This window comes from Antechinus flavipes, chromosome 6 (assembly GCF_016432865.1).
Source record: "Antechinus flavipes isolate AdamAnt ecotype Samford, QLD, Australia chromosome 6, AdamAnt_v2, whole genome shotgun sequence".
Classification (NCBI taxonomy): domain Eukaryota; kingdom Metazoa; phylum Chordata; class Mammalia; order Dasyuromorphia; family Dasyuridae; genus Antechinus; species Antechinus flavipes.
The window spans coordinates 251,552,372-251,568,294 of NC_067403.1; the positions used below are offsets into that span (position 1 = coordinate 251,552,372).

The following is a 15,923-nucleotide window of genomic DNA, read 5'->3' on the forward strand; positions in this document are numbered from 1 at the left end:
CAGGCAAAGAGAGGACTGAGGGACTGAGTGTAGATCACAACATAGTTCATCTTTTCAATTTTTTTTTTGCTTACATTTTTTTTTACTTTTTGATCTGATTTTTCTGGGACATCATAATTGTGAAAATAAGTATAGAAGAATTTCAGATGTTTAACATATGTTGGATTACTTGCTGTCTAGGGGAGGGAGTCAGGAAAAAAATATTTGGAAGACAAGCTTTTGGAAGGGTGAATTTTTACTACTACCTATGCATATGTTTTGAAACCAAAAAGCTTAAAAAATGAAAAATGTAAAAAACAAAATGAATGCAAAAATATCATCTTCCATTCAGCAAATCAATAATTCCTTACAAATATCTATGATTATCTTACATTCCAAGTTCTTTGTTTACAAAAAAGCTGGTCACAGAGAACTCAGGACATCTGACAAGCAAAATCTTACTATTTCTTTATTAATAGATTTTGAGACTACCCCCCCAATGGAAATTTTTTTTATAACTTTTTATTGACAGAGCCCATGCCTGGGTAATTTTTTTACAATGTTATCCCTTGCACTCACTTCTGTTCTGACTTTTCCCCTCCCTCCCTTCACGCCCTCCCCCAGATGGCAAGCAGTCCTATACAAGTTAAATATATCACAGTGTATCCTAGATACAATATATGTGTTCAGAACCGAACAGTTCTCTTGTTGCACAGGAAGAATTGGATTCAGAAGGTAAAAATAACCTGGGAAAAAAAACAAAAATGCAAGCACTTTACATTCATTTCCCAGTGTCCTTTCTTTGGGTGTAGCTGCTTCTGTCCATCCTTGATCAATTGAAACTGAGTTAGATCTCTTGAAGAAATCCACGTCCATCAGAATACATCTTCATACAGTATCATTGTTGAGGTATATAATGATCTCCTGGTTCTGCTCATTTCACTTAGCATCAGTTCATGTAAGTCTCACCAGTCTTCTCTGTATTCCTCCTGCTGGTCATTTCTTACAGAACAATAATATTCTATAACATTCATATACCACAGTTTACTCAACCATTTTCCACATGTTGGGCATCCATTCATTTTCCAGTTTCTAATCACTACAAACAGGGCTTCCACAAACATTTTGACACATACAGGTCCCTTTCCCTTCTTTAGTATCTCTTTGGGATATAAGCACAGTAGAAAGACTGCTGGATCAAAGGGTATGCACAGTTCGATAACTTTTTGAGCATAGTTCCAAATTGCTCTCCAGAATGGCTGGATGTATTCACAATTCCACTAACAATGTATCAGTGTCCCTCAAACTGAGATTTTTTATTGAACTTTTTTATTGATAGAATTTAACACATGTCCAAATACATAGTGGGTGCTTAAGAAATGCGTAATTATAAACTGATATTTAGGGAAAATTTGATTCCTTGTATAAAACTGTCTTTTATTTTAAAAAATGTCCAATATAACATTGTTGGTGGAGAATAATTTGGAACTATGCTCAACAAGTTATCAAACTGTGCACACCCTTTGACCCGATAGGCTTTCTACTAGGCTTATATCCCAAAGAGATTTGAAAAGGACCCACATATGCAAAAATGTTTGTGGAAGCCCTTTTTGTAGTAGCAAGAAACTGGAAACTGATTAGATGCCCATCAGCTGGAGAACGGCTGAATAAGTATATGAAGTTCTTAAGTATATGAATGTTATGGAATATTATTGTTCTGTAAGAAGTGACCAACAGGATGATTTCAGAAAGGCCTGGAGAGACTTACATGAACTGATGCTAAATGAAATAAGCAGAACAATAACACGGAAACAAGACTGTATAATGACCAATTCTAATGGTCTTGGCTCTATTCAACAATGAGATGATTCAAACCAGTTGCTATAAAGGGTAGAACTATGGAGAAATATACTTGAAAGAAAGTATTAACTCAGTGGAATTGGCAAGACAATGGTAATCTAAAAGAACACTGGGAAATGAATATAAACTGCTTGCATTTTTGTTTTTCTTCCCGGATTATTTATACCTTCTGAATTCAATTCTCCCTGTGCAACAAGAAAACTGTTCGGTTCTGCACACATATATTGTATCTAGGATATACTGTAACCTATTCAACATGTAAAGGATTGCTTGCCATCTGGGGGAGGGGTGGAGGGAGGGAGGGGAAAAATCGGAACAGAAGTGAATGCAAGGAATAATGCTGTAAAAAATTACCTGGCATGCGTTCTATCAATAAAAAGTTATTATAAAGTTGGGGAAAAAAAGACAATGGTTATCTAGTTTAGCATGGTGCTTAATAGTTCTCTAGTTCAATACATGTACTTAATACGTAATATAGTTGAAAAAGATTGACACCTATTCTACAAGATTGACACCTAGGATAACATAATTATAATAGAGTATGTAAGAACCAACAAGAACTGTAGGAGAGAAACATTCCATCTTTGATCAGGCTTCTGGAGGCTCTACTTCATTTCTCCCCTGAAAACAAGTCCCATCTGAAGGCCCTCCAGAAAGCTTGCCAGGCCCTAAGTGAAGGAGAAATCCTGGGAAGGAGTCAATAAAGAGTTTGGGACTTTATCCCTGGCTATTCTCATGGTTATTACTCTGCTGAAACAAAGGCTGGCCCCAACACTTCCCTCTAACCAGAACATTACAAGTACCAATTGTTTAGTGATGGAGAGAGACATCTACACCCAGAGAAAATATTGTATAGACCACAGTATTGCATTCTCACACTTTCTGTTTTTGTTTGCTTGTATTTTGTTTTCTTTCTCAGGTCTTTTTCCTTCTTGATCCAATTTTTCTTGTGCAGCAAGATAACTGTATATATATATATATATATATATATATATATATATATATATATATATATATATATATATATACATATGATATATATCATATATATAATCATATATATATATATGATTTAACATATATTTTAACACATTTAACATGTATTAGATTACTTGCCATCTAGGAGATGTGGTGGGTGGAAGGAGGACAAAATCTGGAACAGAAGGTTTTGCAAGGGTCAGTATTAAATAATTACCCATGTATATGTATTGCAATAAAAAGCTTTAATAAAAATGAGGAAAAAGGGAAATAATAAAATTGCCCAATATAAATCTCAGAAGTGAATATAATAAGCTCAATTTAGGAATAAAGCAGAATTTGCTATTCACAGTGATGGAATTCAAGGTTAAAATAAAAGCAAAAACAAATGATAAAGAAACTAAATCTTTGGCAAAATCATTCCTGAAAAAAATAGGAAGGGGAATAAACTTCAAGGGAACACATTATGAGTGAAATTTTAAAATGACAAAGTGTAAGAAAATGAAATAATAATTCAATCTGAGGAAGATTTGAAATAGAGTTTTCAGTAATTGCTAGAAATTTATTTGATACATTCAGGTTGTGGTTTTCATTGGTGAATGGAAAATATTCAAGAAAATTTCCCAGAGAATTACAAAATATAGAATGAGAAGGTTGAAAAACAGAAATTTAATCTACATTGTCACTGAGAAATTTAATAGTAAGACCTAATTATTTTAGGGAAAAGAAAAATAACCTAATTGGATAGAATTCATAGTACACATTTGTTGGTCAGTCATTGAATCCTGTCCTACTCTTCATGACCTCATAGACAGTAGCCTACATTGCCCTGCTATACTCTACTATATCTCAAAGGCTGTTCAAGTTAATATTAATCGTTTGCATGACACTATCTATCAACCTCAAACAGTACCATTCTTTGTTCCCTTTATTTTCAATCGTTTCCAACAACAGGGTCTTTGCCAATGGGTCCCATCTTCATATTATGTGGCCAAAGGTTTGAGCTTCTGCTTCAGGATTTGGACTTCTGGTGGACAGTGGGGATTAATTTAACTATTGACTGATTCGACCCTGGTCTACCAAGAGTCTTTCTAAAGTCTTGTCCAGCACCACTATTATTCAATAAAATCAGTTCTGTAGCAGCTATCTTTCCTTAAGTCCAAATCTCACAGATATAAATTTTTCTTGAAAACACATATAAGAGAGAGGGCCAGAGCGAGAGTGAGAGAGAGAGAGAGAGAGAAAGAGAGAGAAAGGAAAGTTTTAATTACACAAACCTTTGTTAGCAAAGTTTAATTCTAGTAAACATCATATATATTACTGTGGGAAAGAATCACTTAGAAGAAATGGAGTAATCACTATAATAAATAAAAATGTATGAAAAGCAGTACTCGGCTATTGAATCAAAAATAACAGGATGATATCTCTTGGAATCCAAGGAAAACTGTTCACCATTACCATACAAACATATGTTTTAACCATTGGTGGGAAAAAGGCCAGTTTGTCATTTTTTTGAAGACCTCTAATGTGTTCTACAAATAACTCCTATACATACAAAACATGTCAAATTTGTCAAAGGAAATGAAAAGATTAATGTAATTAAGCAAAATAGAATTAGAATAGCAGGCAGATTTGGGTTTTTACTATGAAATGGAAAAGATCTGCATAAAAGAAAACCAATGTCTTCAAATTTCATTAAGTATGAAATGCAAATAAATTATAAAAAAGGAAATTGGGGGGATGTCCATCAATTGGGAAATAGATGAATAAATTTTGGTATATGTTTTTCATGGAATATTATTATTCTATGGGAAATGACGAGCAGGATGCTCTCAGAAAAAATGTTGGAAAATCCTCCATGGACTCAAGCAAAGTGAAATGTACTATATACAAAGTAATATCAATGTTCTGTGTTGACCAGGTGTTCTCAGTAGTACAATGATCCATGACTACTCTAAAGAATGTGTGATTTAAAAAAAAAATCTTTCCATACCCATAGAAAAAAAAATGAGTGTGTCATGTGTCTGAATACAGATTGATGTATTCTCTCTCTCTCTCTCTCTCTCTCTCTCTCTCTCTCTCTCTCTCTCTCTTTCTCTCTCTCTCTCTCTTTGTCTCTTTCTCACTTCTTGTCTGTTTCACATTCTCTTTGTCTCTCTCTATTTGTGTGTGTGTGTCTCTCTTGCTCTCTCTCAATTTATTTTTGTAATTTTTTTCATTAGGTTGAGAGATCTCTTTTCTTTCACAACATGACTTTTATGGAAATAGTTTGCATAATTTCACATATGTTTTCTTAAAATGAATTGGAGTGGGAATAATAGAGAGAATCTGTAACTCAAAAGTTTTAAAAACAAACACAAAGATTATTTTAAATGTAACTGAGGAAACTATTAAATAAATTATTTTTTAAAGATTGTTGCACAAAACTTGAAATAAATAAATCTGAAGTAATTTCATTGTTTCCACCCAGAATTACATGTAATCACAAAGGGAAAAAAACTGAAAAAAAATATAAAAGAATAACTCAAGTCATCACTACATCCTCTCTAGAACAAATCACTAACAACAGAATGTTGTGAGTAGCCTATGCTAAGCCCAATTTTTGAAGAGATAGGTTACCTTCCAAGGAAGATCGAGGTTTCTTGCAAGGTCTGATGTCTCCTTTACCTCAGAATGGAGCATTTGATGGAGAGCATGGGCCACTAAATACACTGCATTGTAAACATTTGGAATCAGTTTCATAAGGGCCATGTCAATATTCATGTAAGGTGAATCTCTAAAGGAAAGACTTTTTGGGCACAAAGGATAGAACATTTCTATATCACTTTTTTTGGAAAATCTACAATTAAAGACTGACTCCCAGAAAGATTTTAGGAAAATGTCCTCAGGGTTCACACTTGTATTCAGGCTTCTTACAAAATCTGTAAAACCAGGAATCTCCATCTGGGTATGAGAAAATAGTATTGTACCATGAAAAGGGGGAAACTCTTCAAAATCAGTATCAATGGAAATATCCCAAGAAGATGTGGTAATCAACAACTTCCCATAAAGTTTAAAAGATATCAATACACTGGAAAGTTCATGAAGGGAATCAGTATCTACATAGAAGAAAATCACATTTGATGATGATGAAATAATCCTAGAAAATAGTTCAAAATCTTCTGTGCCTCTAAAATTTTGGGGCACTCTTTCCTTAAAAGTCACACACAAATCATTCCGGTCCATCTCTTCTTTCAGATCATTGAAGAATCTGTCCCCTCTTGGATTATCAGAAAGAAACAGTCCTACCCATGTCCATTCAAAATGCAGCATCAATTGGATGAATGCCAGGTGAAGAGCAGATTCCTCTTTCCCCATCTGATATACATAAGGATACTGGTCTTTATCATTCAGTAGAACATCAAATGAACCATAGCTAATCTAAATGAAACAGAATGAAGACAATGAGTTCCTTCACTGTAGGAATTTGGCCTTCATATTTGTATATCAAACAATTAATGAGTTTCACAGAGCAGATGATTTGCTTGTAAATTTTAATTTATAATTTTAAATCACAAAAATTATGTTTTTAGGGAATGGAAGAGTTGGAAGGAAAATCTGAAACTGCATCCATCCAAGAATTCTTTTTCCAATGTCTCCATCAAGTACTGTCTAAGTTTCTGTTTGAAACATTCCAAGGAGGAAAAATTCTCCAAAAAGGGTCTTTACCCCTTTTAGATAACTTGACTGAAAGATAGAATATTTTTGGGTTAACTTTGTAGCTAAATCAGTCTCTTTGGAACATTGACTTGTTGTTTCTATTTCTTTTCTGTATATTCAAGTGGAACAATTTTATGTCTCCTGCATGAAGCTGTTAATTAAATAATGAAGCATAGTTACATGTCTTCTCTAACTCATCTTACTTCTCTTTCAGCTCAAATACCAACAATCATTTTACTGAGATTTTCTATGGCATACATTTCCATTCTCTCCTAATTCCAGGGGAATTTTATTTCTCTGAAAATAGGAAATATGCTTGAGAGCTTGTTCTAGGAGCAAGAATTCTCTATAGCAAAATCAATAAGGAATAGGAAATGTTGAACTCCTCCTACTAAAATCGACTGCCAAGATTGGAATTCCACATCACTGATACCCTATGAATAAGAATCCTGTAAGAGTTGTTAGTACTTCTTAGTAAAAACTGAGAAAAGCAATGGTTCACTCCATATCCAATGAGCACCATAATCTCTGATCTCTAAACACTATAACAACAAAACATGCACTTGGATGAGACCTTCAATCATGAGATTTGTCCAGAAAGCAATAGAAAGTTTCATATGCACTATGTCTTTGTTATACCATTTAGCCCCAGTTTTCTAATAACATCCTAAAATAATTAGTGCTGAACTCTGATTTTAATCAGCTCTCCAGTAATCCAGCAAGAATATATGTAATAGTCTCTCTAAAATGTTATTTTCCCTTGTTGGGGTTTTCTTGGGGTCTCTGGAAGTAGCCCTCGTTTCAGTTCAGTGTTCACCACACGAGTACAGCAAATGGTTAAAGTCCAAACACTTTATTGTTTTTTATCAAGCTTGCCTCCTTTCCTGTGGCCTGGTTAGCTTTCTTGTAGTCCAGACCCTTTATTATCTCCTTCCTGGGGCTGGGCAGCTTTCTGGAGAGCCTTTCAGTTTGGAGCTTAAACTCCTGCCTGCCTTTTCTGGATTCTCTAATTTCTGAATCTCCCAGACTCAATCCTGGCTGAGACTCCTAGCTTATATATGCTTTCTTATCAAAGGTATGAATCTTGTAGGACTAGAGTAAGTACTAAGTATGTGGACTGAATTAGAGAACTATTAAGCATCATGCTAAATAAGATAACTATTGTGCCTATGAATTCCTCTGATTTAGCACATTGTTTCAAGTTCTGCCTCATAAAAGATATCCTCATCCAGATTCTCAAACTCTTGGCTTTTTGAGATGAAACCCCTAAGGCCAAGTGTTTCAGAATATATTGTCTTTGTTTTTGTACCAGGAGGTGGAGCCAAGATGAAGATGTATAGAAGCTGCTCAAGCTCTCCCAGTTTCCTCAAAAACCAAAAAAAAAAAAAAAAAAAAACTGTCTGAACAGAATCTAAAAGAATGAATTCTCCAGTTCAAGATAGACTAAAAAAACTTCAAGTAAGGTCAGTCTCACTGGGGTAAAAGGGGCATTCAGTCCAGCTTAGATAGACTGTGGGAAAGCCAGTGACAGGAGTGTAATCACAGCAAATTAGTAATTAAGAACCGCAGCCATGAGTCAGTAGAGGAGCAAATCAGTAGAGAAATTTCCAGTCCCAGCTCAGAAGACAAACTCTGGGAAACCAGACTCTTTCCTGAATAGAGCAGGCAATGCTAACCTTGCAAACAATTTTCAGATGACAAAATTAAAGTCTTTTATAATTATATGAAAAAATGCTCTAAATCACCCTTGTTTAGAGAATTGAAAATTAAAACAGTTCTGCAGTATTGTCTCACAACTCTCAGATTGGCTAAGATGACAGGAAAAGATAATGATAAATGTTGGAGGGAGTGTGGGAAAACTGGGTTATTAATGCTTTATTTGTGGAGTTACAAACTTATCCAACCATTCTGGAGAGTAATCTGTACAATGCCCAAAGGGCAATAAAACTGGGCATGTTCTTTGACCCAGCAGTACCATTACTGGGTCTGTTAGAAAGAACATATAAAGGAGAGAAAAGGACTTACATCTGCAAAAAATGTTTGCAGCAGGTCTTTTTGTGGTAACAAAAAATTGGAAAAAGAGTGGATTCCCATCACCTGGGGAATGGCTGAATAAACTTTGGTACATGAAGGTAATGGGATATTATTGTTATTATGGGATAATATTGATATTATCTATAAAAAAGTTGATGAACAAGCTGATTATAGAAAGGCCTGGAAAGATTTACATGAACTGATGTTGAGCAAAACAAGCAGAACAAGGAATACATTGTTCACAATGACAGCAAGAATGTGAGAAGATCAAAGGCTTGGTTCTCAGCAGGTCAGAGATCCAAAGCAATCCCAATATGTTATGGGCCAGAACTCTGCACTTGAAACAAGGATTCTTACAAGGTGCTAAATCAATGGAATTGATAAAGACAAAAGTTATCTAGTTTAGCAATGTGCTTAGTAGTTCTCTAGTTCAGAAAATGTACTTAGTACTTAATATAATTCCATAAGATTCACACCTATGATAAACAAATACATAAGAACCAGCAAGGAATAGAGCAAATTCAATTCCATCTTCATCAGCCTCATAGTGGCTGCTTTGGCCTCCTGCATTTCGTCCACTGAGACCAAGTCCCATCTGAAGGCCTTCCAGAAAACTAGCAGAGCCCCAAGTGAAGGAGATAGGACTTCGAAGGAGAAGGTAAAACACATTTGGACTTTAACACCTGGCTGTTCTTGTGGTGATTGCTGAAAGGAAGGTTGTGAAAAGACATCCAGAAAACTAAAACAGCAACATTACACCAATAGACTTTGGACATAAAATGCCATCTGCATCCAGAAAAAAAGATCTAAGGAAAGTAAATGTAAATCAACACATGCTATCTTCACTTCTTTTTTCTATTTTTAAATCTCTCCCATTTTTTCCCTTTTGCTCTGACATTTCTTTCCCAAAAGAATTTTTTAAAAATATGCATTAAAAACAAATAAACTAAGAAAAAGAGAGACAGAATATTGCCTAATCCCAACATGCTTCATGCCATAAAGTGGGAAGGTAGGACAATAGTATTTTCTCATCCTTTAACATATAATATAACAAGCTTGAATGTGTACTGAAACGTATAAAATATGACCCACAATCATGGCAATTTTTTCCTTCAGTAGAGAAATTATGAAAAGGCTCTTTCTTATACCCCTGGTGAGAAAGGAAATACATTTTAAAATAAGTTAGCTATGATTCTAACTACAATCTGCTAGGTAAGTATCATTTCATTGATTAAAGAAATGTAAATTAAACTAAGTATGAAATGCTATCATAAAGCTATTAAATTGGCTGAAAGGAGAGAAGGAACAAAGGACAAACCAAAGAAAGGGGATGTAGAAAAGTTGGAATACTAAGACTTTGGGTGGAATTGTGAACTGATTCACCCAGTTTGAAGAGCAATTTTAATTACACCAAAAATAGTACAAAGCTATCTTTACCATTTGATACATTAACATCACTATTAGCTTTATTTCCCAAGGAATTGTCTGATTAAAAGGTCTTAGTAAACCCAGAATTGGATGTTCTTTGTTAGTACATACTGATGGAGACAAGTACTAGAGCTTCATGCTTTTAGGGAAACTACAGAAATCAATTTCAAAATGAAAAGGAAGAGAACTTCTCCATGGAAATTTTTGGAGGTGAGAAAAAAATAATCTTTCTTTTATCTAAAGTCTTCAGAGTTCTATACAAGTATAAAAAGATGAATTAGAAAGAAAAGAATTTAGATTTTTCCTTGATTCAAAATCATCAGAGCATCACCTCACCTAGCATACAGAATGATTTCCCAGATGGAAAGGACTATCTCCTCCATTTTGTATCACCTTTTGTCAGAACATGTTGGAGATCTTCTTAATAAATGGTTATTGACTTATTGATACTACATCACAACAGATTATAAAAAATTTGCTGCTTTAAATATAAACAAGATATTAGATGAAAATGAGTGACTGTGTTGGTCTCTCTTACCTGTGGAACTTTATACAGTTGGAGAATGGTGGCCATGGCCATGGAAAGTGTAGCGGACATCCCTCCAATGACAGCCACCGAACTGGACTGTTTATCACAGCTATAATTGGGGATAATGGGACCTCTCCCTGATAGCCATATTAAGGAGCTCTCCACAGCTAGTTTCTCCAGATGGAAGTTATTGAGTAACTGATATCCCAAAGTTATGTTGGGCAGCAAATAGGGGTTCTTGTTGATCTCATCAACAGCATATTGAAGAACAAGGAAATAGTGATATTGTTTGAACATTGACCTAAAGTGAGAGGAGAAATTTAAATAAAAAGAAGGCAAAACACTATGTGCAAAGAAACAGCAAATTTTCATAGTGGGAAGAGTGTCAGATACAAAGTCAGAAATTCTTATCCTAAATCCTGCCTCTAGATTGACTAAAATTGTGGTCCTGAGCACATCATTTCACCACCATGAGTGTCAGTGTCCACAATTGTAATATGACAGACTTGAACTATATCCTGTCAGCTTCTTTCAAGACCACCCACATTAAGACACAAACACATTCACAAACACACACACACTCACACACACATGATGGTATACTTTAGACATTGGAATATGTCTCATTTTGAAAAAGAATTGAACAGATCATGCAGACTAATTATCTTCAACAAAAATAGAAAGGACTTCTATTTCTCAAATTGCAATGGGGAGATTACCATGCAAAACATATTACCTAAGAATCGATGATTTTATTGGTAAAATAACTTCTAGATTCCTTATAATGATTTTTAACATTATACACTGTAAAGTAAATGGAACACATATATTTCAAAAGATTGTCATGACTATGTAATGGGTAATACTAAAAGATTCAAGGTTCAGTACTAATTTTACTCTGGCTGAAATAGCTACCTTTGTCAAAGCAGGAAGATATTCAAAACTGAGATTTTCATAGCAAATTCCTTAGTCTTGTATTCCACCCTTCTCCCTTATTCATGCAAGGAAATAGTGTTCCTCATTTAGAAGATGGGTAATTGAGAACCAGGTAATCAATCAGTCAACCTTTATTAAGCACTGCTCTGGGCTAGGTACTGTGCTAAGCAGTAAGGATACAAAAAGCAGGAAAAAAAAGTCCTGTCTACAAAATGGTGATATTTTAATGAGAAAGACAGCTTATAATCAGAGACAGAAAGCTAGAAAAATTGATAGAGACACACAGAAAGAAAAACAACAAGAAAGAGGCACAATAACTGAGGGAGGCAGAAAAAGATACAGACAGCCAGGGAGCTATATGAGGTGAGGGATAGGGGAGAATTTAGGGTCCCTCCAAGGCTGAGGGCTAAAGGGCATCAGAAGATGGTATTGCCTTCTACAGTAACAGGGAAAATAGGAGGATGGAGAGGTTAGGGACACAAGATAATGCTTTACATTTTGGATATACTGAACTTAATATATCTCCTGGGCATTTAGTTCAAGATATCTGAGAGGTTATTGATGATGTGTGTTGTAAGGACAGCAGAGAGTTTAGATCAGGATAGATAAATGCAAAAAACATCCACATAGAGATACTAAGTAAACATGAGAGCTGATAAGATAACCAAAATAATGGATTAGACACACTGGTGAGGGACATCTACAGCTGCAGTGTGATCTCAAGAGGATCCTTCAAAGGAGAAAAAGAAGGAGGATCCAGAAAACAAGAAACAAGAAAACCAAAAAAGGAGGAGAATAAAAGGAGAAAAAACAGTGCCTAAAATCTAGAGAGAATAGAAGACAAAGGAGAAGAGATCAATCACCACTGTCAGGAGAGAAAGCAATGGTCATAAAAAAGAATAGCGAAAGAAATGATCTCCAGCTCAATGTAGTAAATGGAAAGACAGAAACTAGAGTTCCCAAAGTGCAGATGTGGAAATGTTTCAGAATCGATGTCAATGAGCTTACTAGCATTTATGAGGTCCTCTACTAGAGTTCAGGCATTTGCAAGTCATCAGGATAGAAAAACAAAAGAGAGAAGAAAAAAAATTGCTCTCTTCTTTTGGCCAGAACAGAAAACATATCCCTATCTCAAGAAGATATTTGGGACAAAGATGATAAAATATGACTTGGAGAAAATCATCAATAGCTCAGGGAGAGCAGGAAAATCTTCATATCAAGTGAGTTGAACTTTAAATGAAAATAGGAATTATGAGACATGGAGCTTAGGAGAGATTCCATTTCTACAACGGGGACAACATTGACCAAAGCATGAAAATGAGAGATGGGGTGTGGAACATAGAAAGTGGTTTGGTGGTCTCTTTGGCTTTATTTAAAATGTCACAAAATGGCAAGGTGTGTGGAATAGAGAGATAAGGTGAAGAACTTACAGAAATATATGAATTCTTTTTCTGTATTTTATTTTCATTATTTCTGAGTTTCCCCTATGACCTGTATTGTGACAAACACACTAGCACCCCAGAGACCCCAGAATCAGCCGGAGTCAGTATAAGCAGAAGTCCTTAGACTTTATTCTTGGCCTTTAGTCGCAAGATTGAACAGGATGGAAGCAGAATCTCTGCAACCGCCATCTTCCTCGTCTACTGCAAAAAGTGACTCTGACTCCTTTTACTCCACCCTCTAGTCCTTCCTACAATTCTCTGTATATACCAATCATTAAGCCAGCACAGTATAGTGGGAAGGACCATTTTCTAAGCATATGCCCAGAGACTATTGTCTAATCAGTAATTAGCCCTAAGTACTTGAACCGACAGTGCAATGACTCAAGAGTTTCAGCCCTCTACACTGTATAATCTGTGCAGGCCCATATTTACTTGAGCCTTGGCCAGCTCTAAACATATTTACATCACCTGAGCTGAAGACATTTATCAGTATTTGACATTTATCGTTGTTTAGTCAATTAGCTTGACCACTGTCTGCTTGATTAAGCCTGAAGGCCTGATTGTCTATTTCCTAGTAGTCAGGAGATCTTGGGGAAACAGAAACCTTCCACTCTAATCTCTCCAAATAGCAGCAACCAATTACATGCCTCCCCCTTCCCTTCTCAAAGCTCTCTTATTTGTGATGTAATCTCTTGTATAAAAGCTATGTATCTTTACTACTTCTCTAGCCCTCCTACCACAAGCTTTCTTTTTCTTATCTCATGATGGGACATCTTGCAGAGGTTTTGATAAACAAGTTTTCTGCTTTCTACTGAATGATCTCTGAGAAGTCATTTTGGGTAAGGGTCTTCTACATCCCTCACAAAGGGATAACTAATGTCAAAAATTGCCCTATACCTTATATTTTCTAGACATAAGATGAAAAACCTCGGGGCAAGTAGTGCATCCTCTCAGTACTTTGATATACATGGCACTTGTTGACATTGTCAAGTTCATATTGTTTGGTATTTTTTATGTATTGTCATATTATTCTAATATTGGTAAAACATCAATACAGAATCATTTAGATCAAATGGTCCTAACACTCATCAAGGTTTTTAAGTAAAGATAAGCCATGTTGTTCCTTTTCTTTAGCAGCTCTCTTTTGGGAAGATAAGATTTGAAGCTTTGGATTAGATAAAACTGGACCCGATTGGAGTATTCTGAATTTCTTCTGTTTTCTGATGCCTAAGATAATGAATCTTTGATCACACACACACACCTTTTATGTTGTTATATTCAGGAAACACTCTTTACCTAAATCTCATCCAAGCCAAGCATTTATAAATGACCTTGAGATTTTCATCATATATGAGCACAACTGTGAACATTTCCTCTCCTATTGAGAACAAGTAATCAGGTCTTACCCATGTCCATTCTTAGAGAATATAGTTTTAACACCTAAACTCAATTTTGGGTGTAGGTCCTCCCTAATGTGTTTCATCCCTCCTTGTACTGGGTGAGTTTTTGTCCTCAGTGGAGATGAATCTGTGCTGGTTTATAATGCCATATAAAGTAGGGATGAATACTCTCTCTGTGTGATTACTGCACTGCACATTAATAACACTTTTAATTTATCAACTTCTTGAATATTAGATTTTCAGTCATTTTTAAACCCACATCTTTGCTTTAACCAAAGTTCAGAGAATTAAAAAACCACAACTCTACCAACAAAACAATCAATAAGAAATATAGATTACTATTGCGTAAATTAGGGAGGGTTGGAAAGTAACTACTTACGTTTGTAGTGCATAATTCCAGAAGGGATACGTTTTGAAGAAAAATGTGTTCACTGAATCTTGTACCTTCAGAAAAAGGGAAAGGAATCCAGCAATGATTAGGTCCCCTTCTTTTCTATATGTGGGATTGAAACGTCTTTCTATGTGACAAGGATTCTTGACCATCTGGTACTCAGATAAGAAATTCTGCAAAATCAGAAATACAAATAATATAGAGTATGAGAGTCTCAGTTTCCCCAAGCCCATGGTCAATATTTCATATCTCTAAAGAGCTAAGGATTAGGGGAGTATAAGGTGATTGGAGGCTGTAGTTCTTGCATCTATAGGAACATGCTCTATTGCTAAACATTTGTCTTTTTAATAGATGTTCAAGCTTTGTACATTCTTTTCTCCTTGGGAAAGCAGAATGTGAGACATGAAGTGGGCCTCTATTTGGGATAAAGGCAAAAGTTTGAGTGAGCAGGACATATTTATTTGACATTTTTGCCTCCTGGATATTATTCATCTAGTTCCCTGTAGATGAATAAGGAAAAGTGGTTCTTCTCACCTCTTGGGTGCAAGTCAAACAAATATTTTGACCAGAGTCTGAGAGTGAGTTTCTCCAAGGACCAACTAGCCCAGCAATTCTGCACCTGTGTCCTTCATCTTAAAAAATTCCAAACTTAACAAAAAAAAGTTTGGGAACCTCCTTGCTTGTTTTCTGTCTCTGGAGCCTTCGTAGCTTTGATGGGATCTGAAATGCCCAAAAGACTCTCTGATCTTTTTCATGCTAGGTCAACCCAGAAATTCCCTCCTTGAGGATAATCAATAGTGGATTATTAGAAAGTAAGAAGGAATGATAAAAAAGTATATTTTCAGAAAGAGCAATTATTTTGAAAGGATTATTCAGGACAAAATTTCAGACAGAGAATTATTTGAAAACATCTTCAAGAAAACTTCAAAGAAAAATAAACTTGGGCAGAAATTTGATTGCAATTTTCCAAACAGAAAAGGCATGATATGCTTACAGACCTGAGCTCTGATATTCTATACCGACTACAGGCTCAGTCACAGGTGTATTCTAAACCCACAGTTGGTGATGCTTCTTTCTGGGTCAGTGCCCAACCCAGGTTCTAAGTGGTCTATGGCTGAAGTGAAAAAATCCCTAAATCTAAGCTTTTATTGACCAGATCAATCCACAATTTAATTTGAGGAGTTACTCCAATGATATTTGAAGGGACATACTAGAACTTTGCTGTACTGTTGTCTTTGTTCCGCCAT

The 15,923-nt window shown here is 35.4% G+C and overlaps 1 protein-coding gene across 1 annotated transcript in view; it reads right to left on the reverse strand.

Moving 5' to 3' along the window:
- The window catches only part of LOC127541686 (vomeronasal type-2 receptor 26-like), a 31,624-nt gene extending 15,701 nt beyond the window's left edge, over nt 1–15,923 (reverse strand). Inside the window, exons 1-3 of the mRNA XM_051966901.1 lie at nt 15,888–15,923; nt 14,665–14,849; nt 10,517–10,808 (exon numbers count right to left, since the gene is read on the reverse strand). Of these exons, the coding sequence (XP_051822861.1) occupies nt 10,517–10,808; nt 14,665–14,849; nt 15,888–15,923 (513 nt within the window). The remainder of the gene's footprint in view (nt 1–10,516; nt 10,809–14,664; nt 14,850–15,887) is intronic.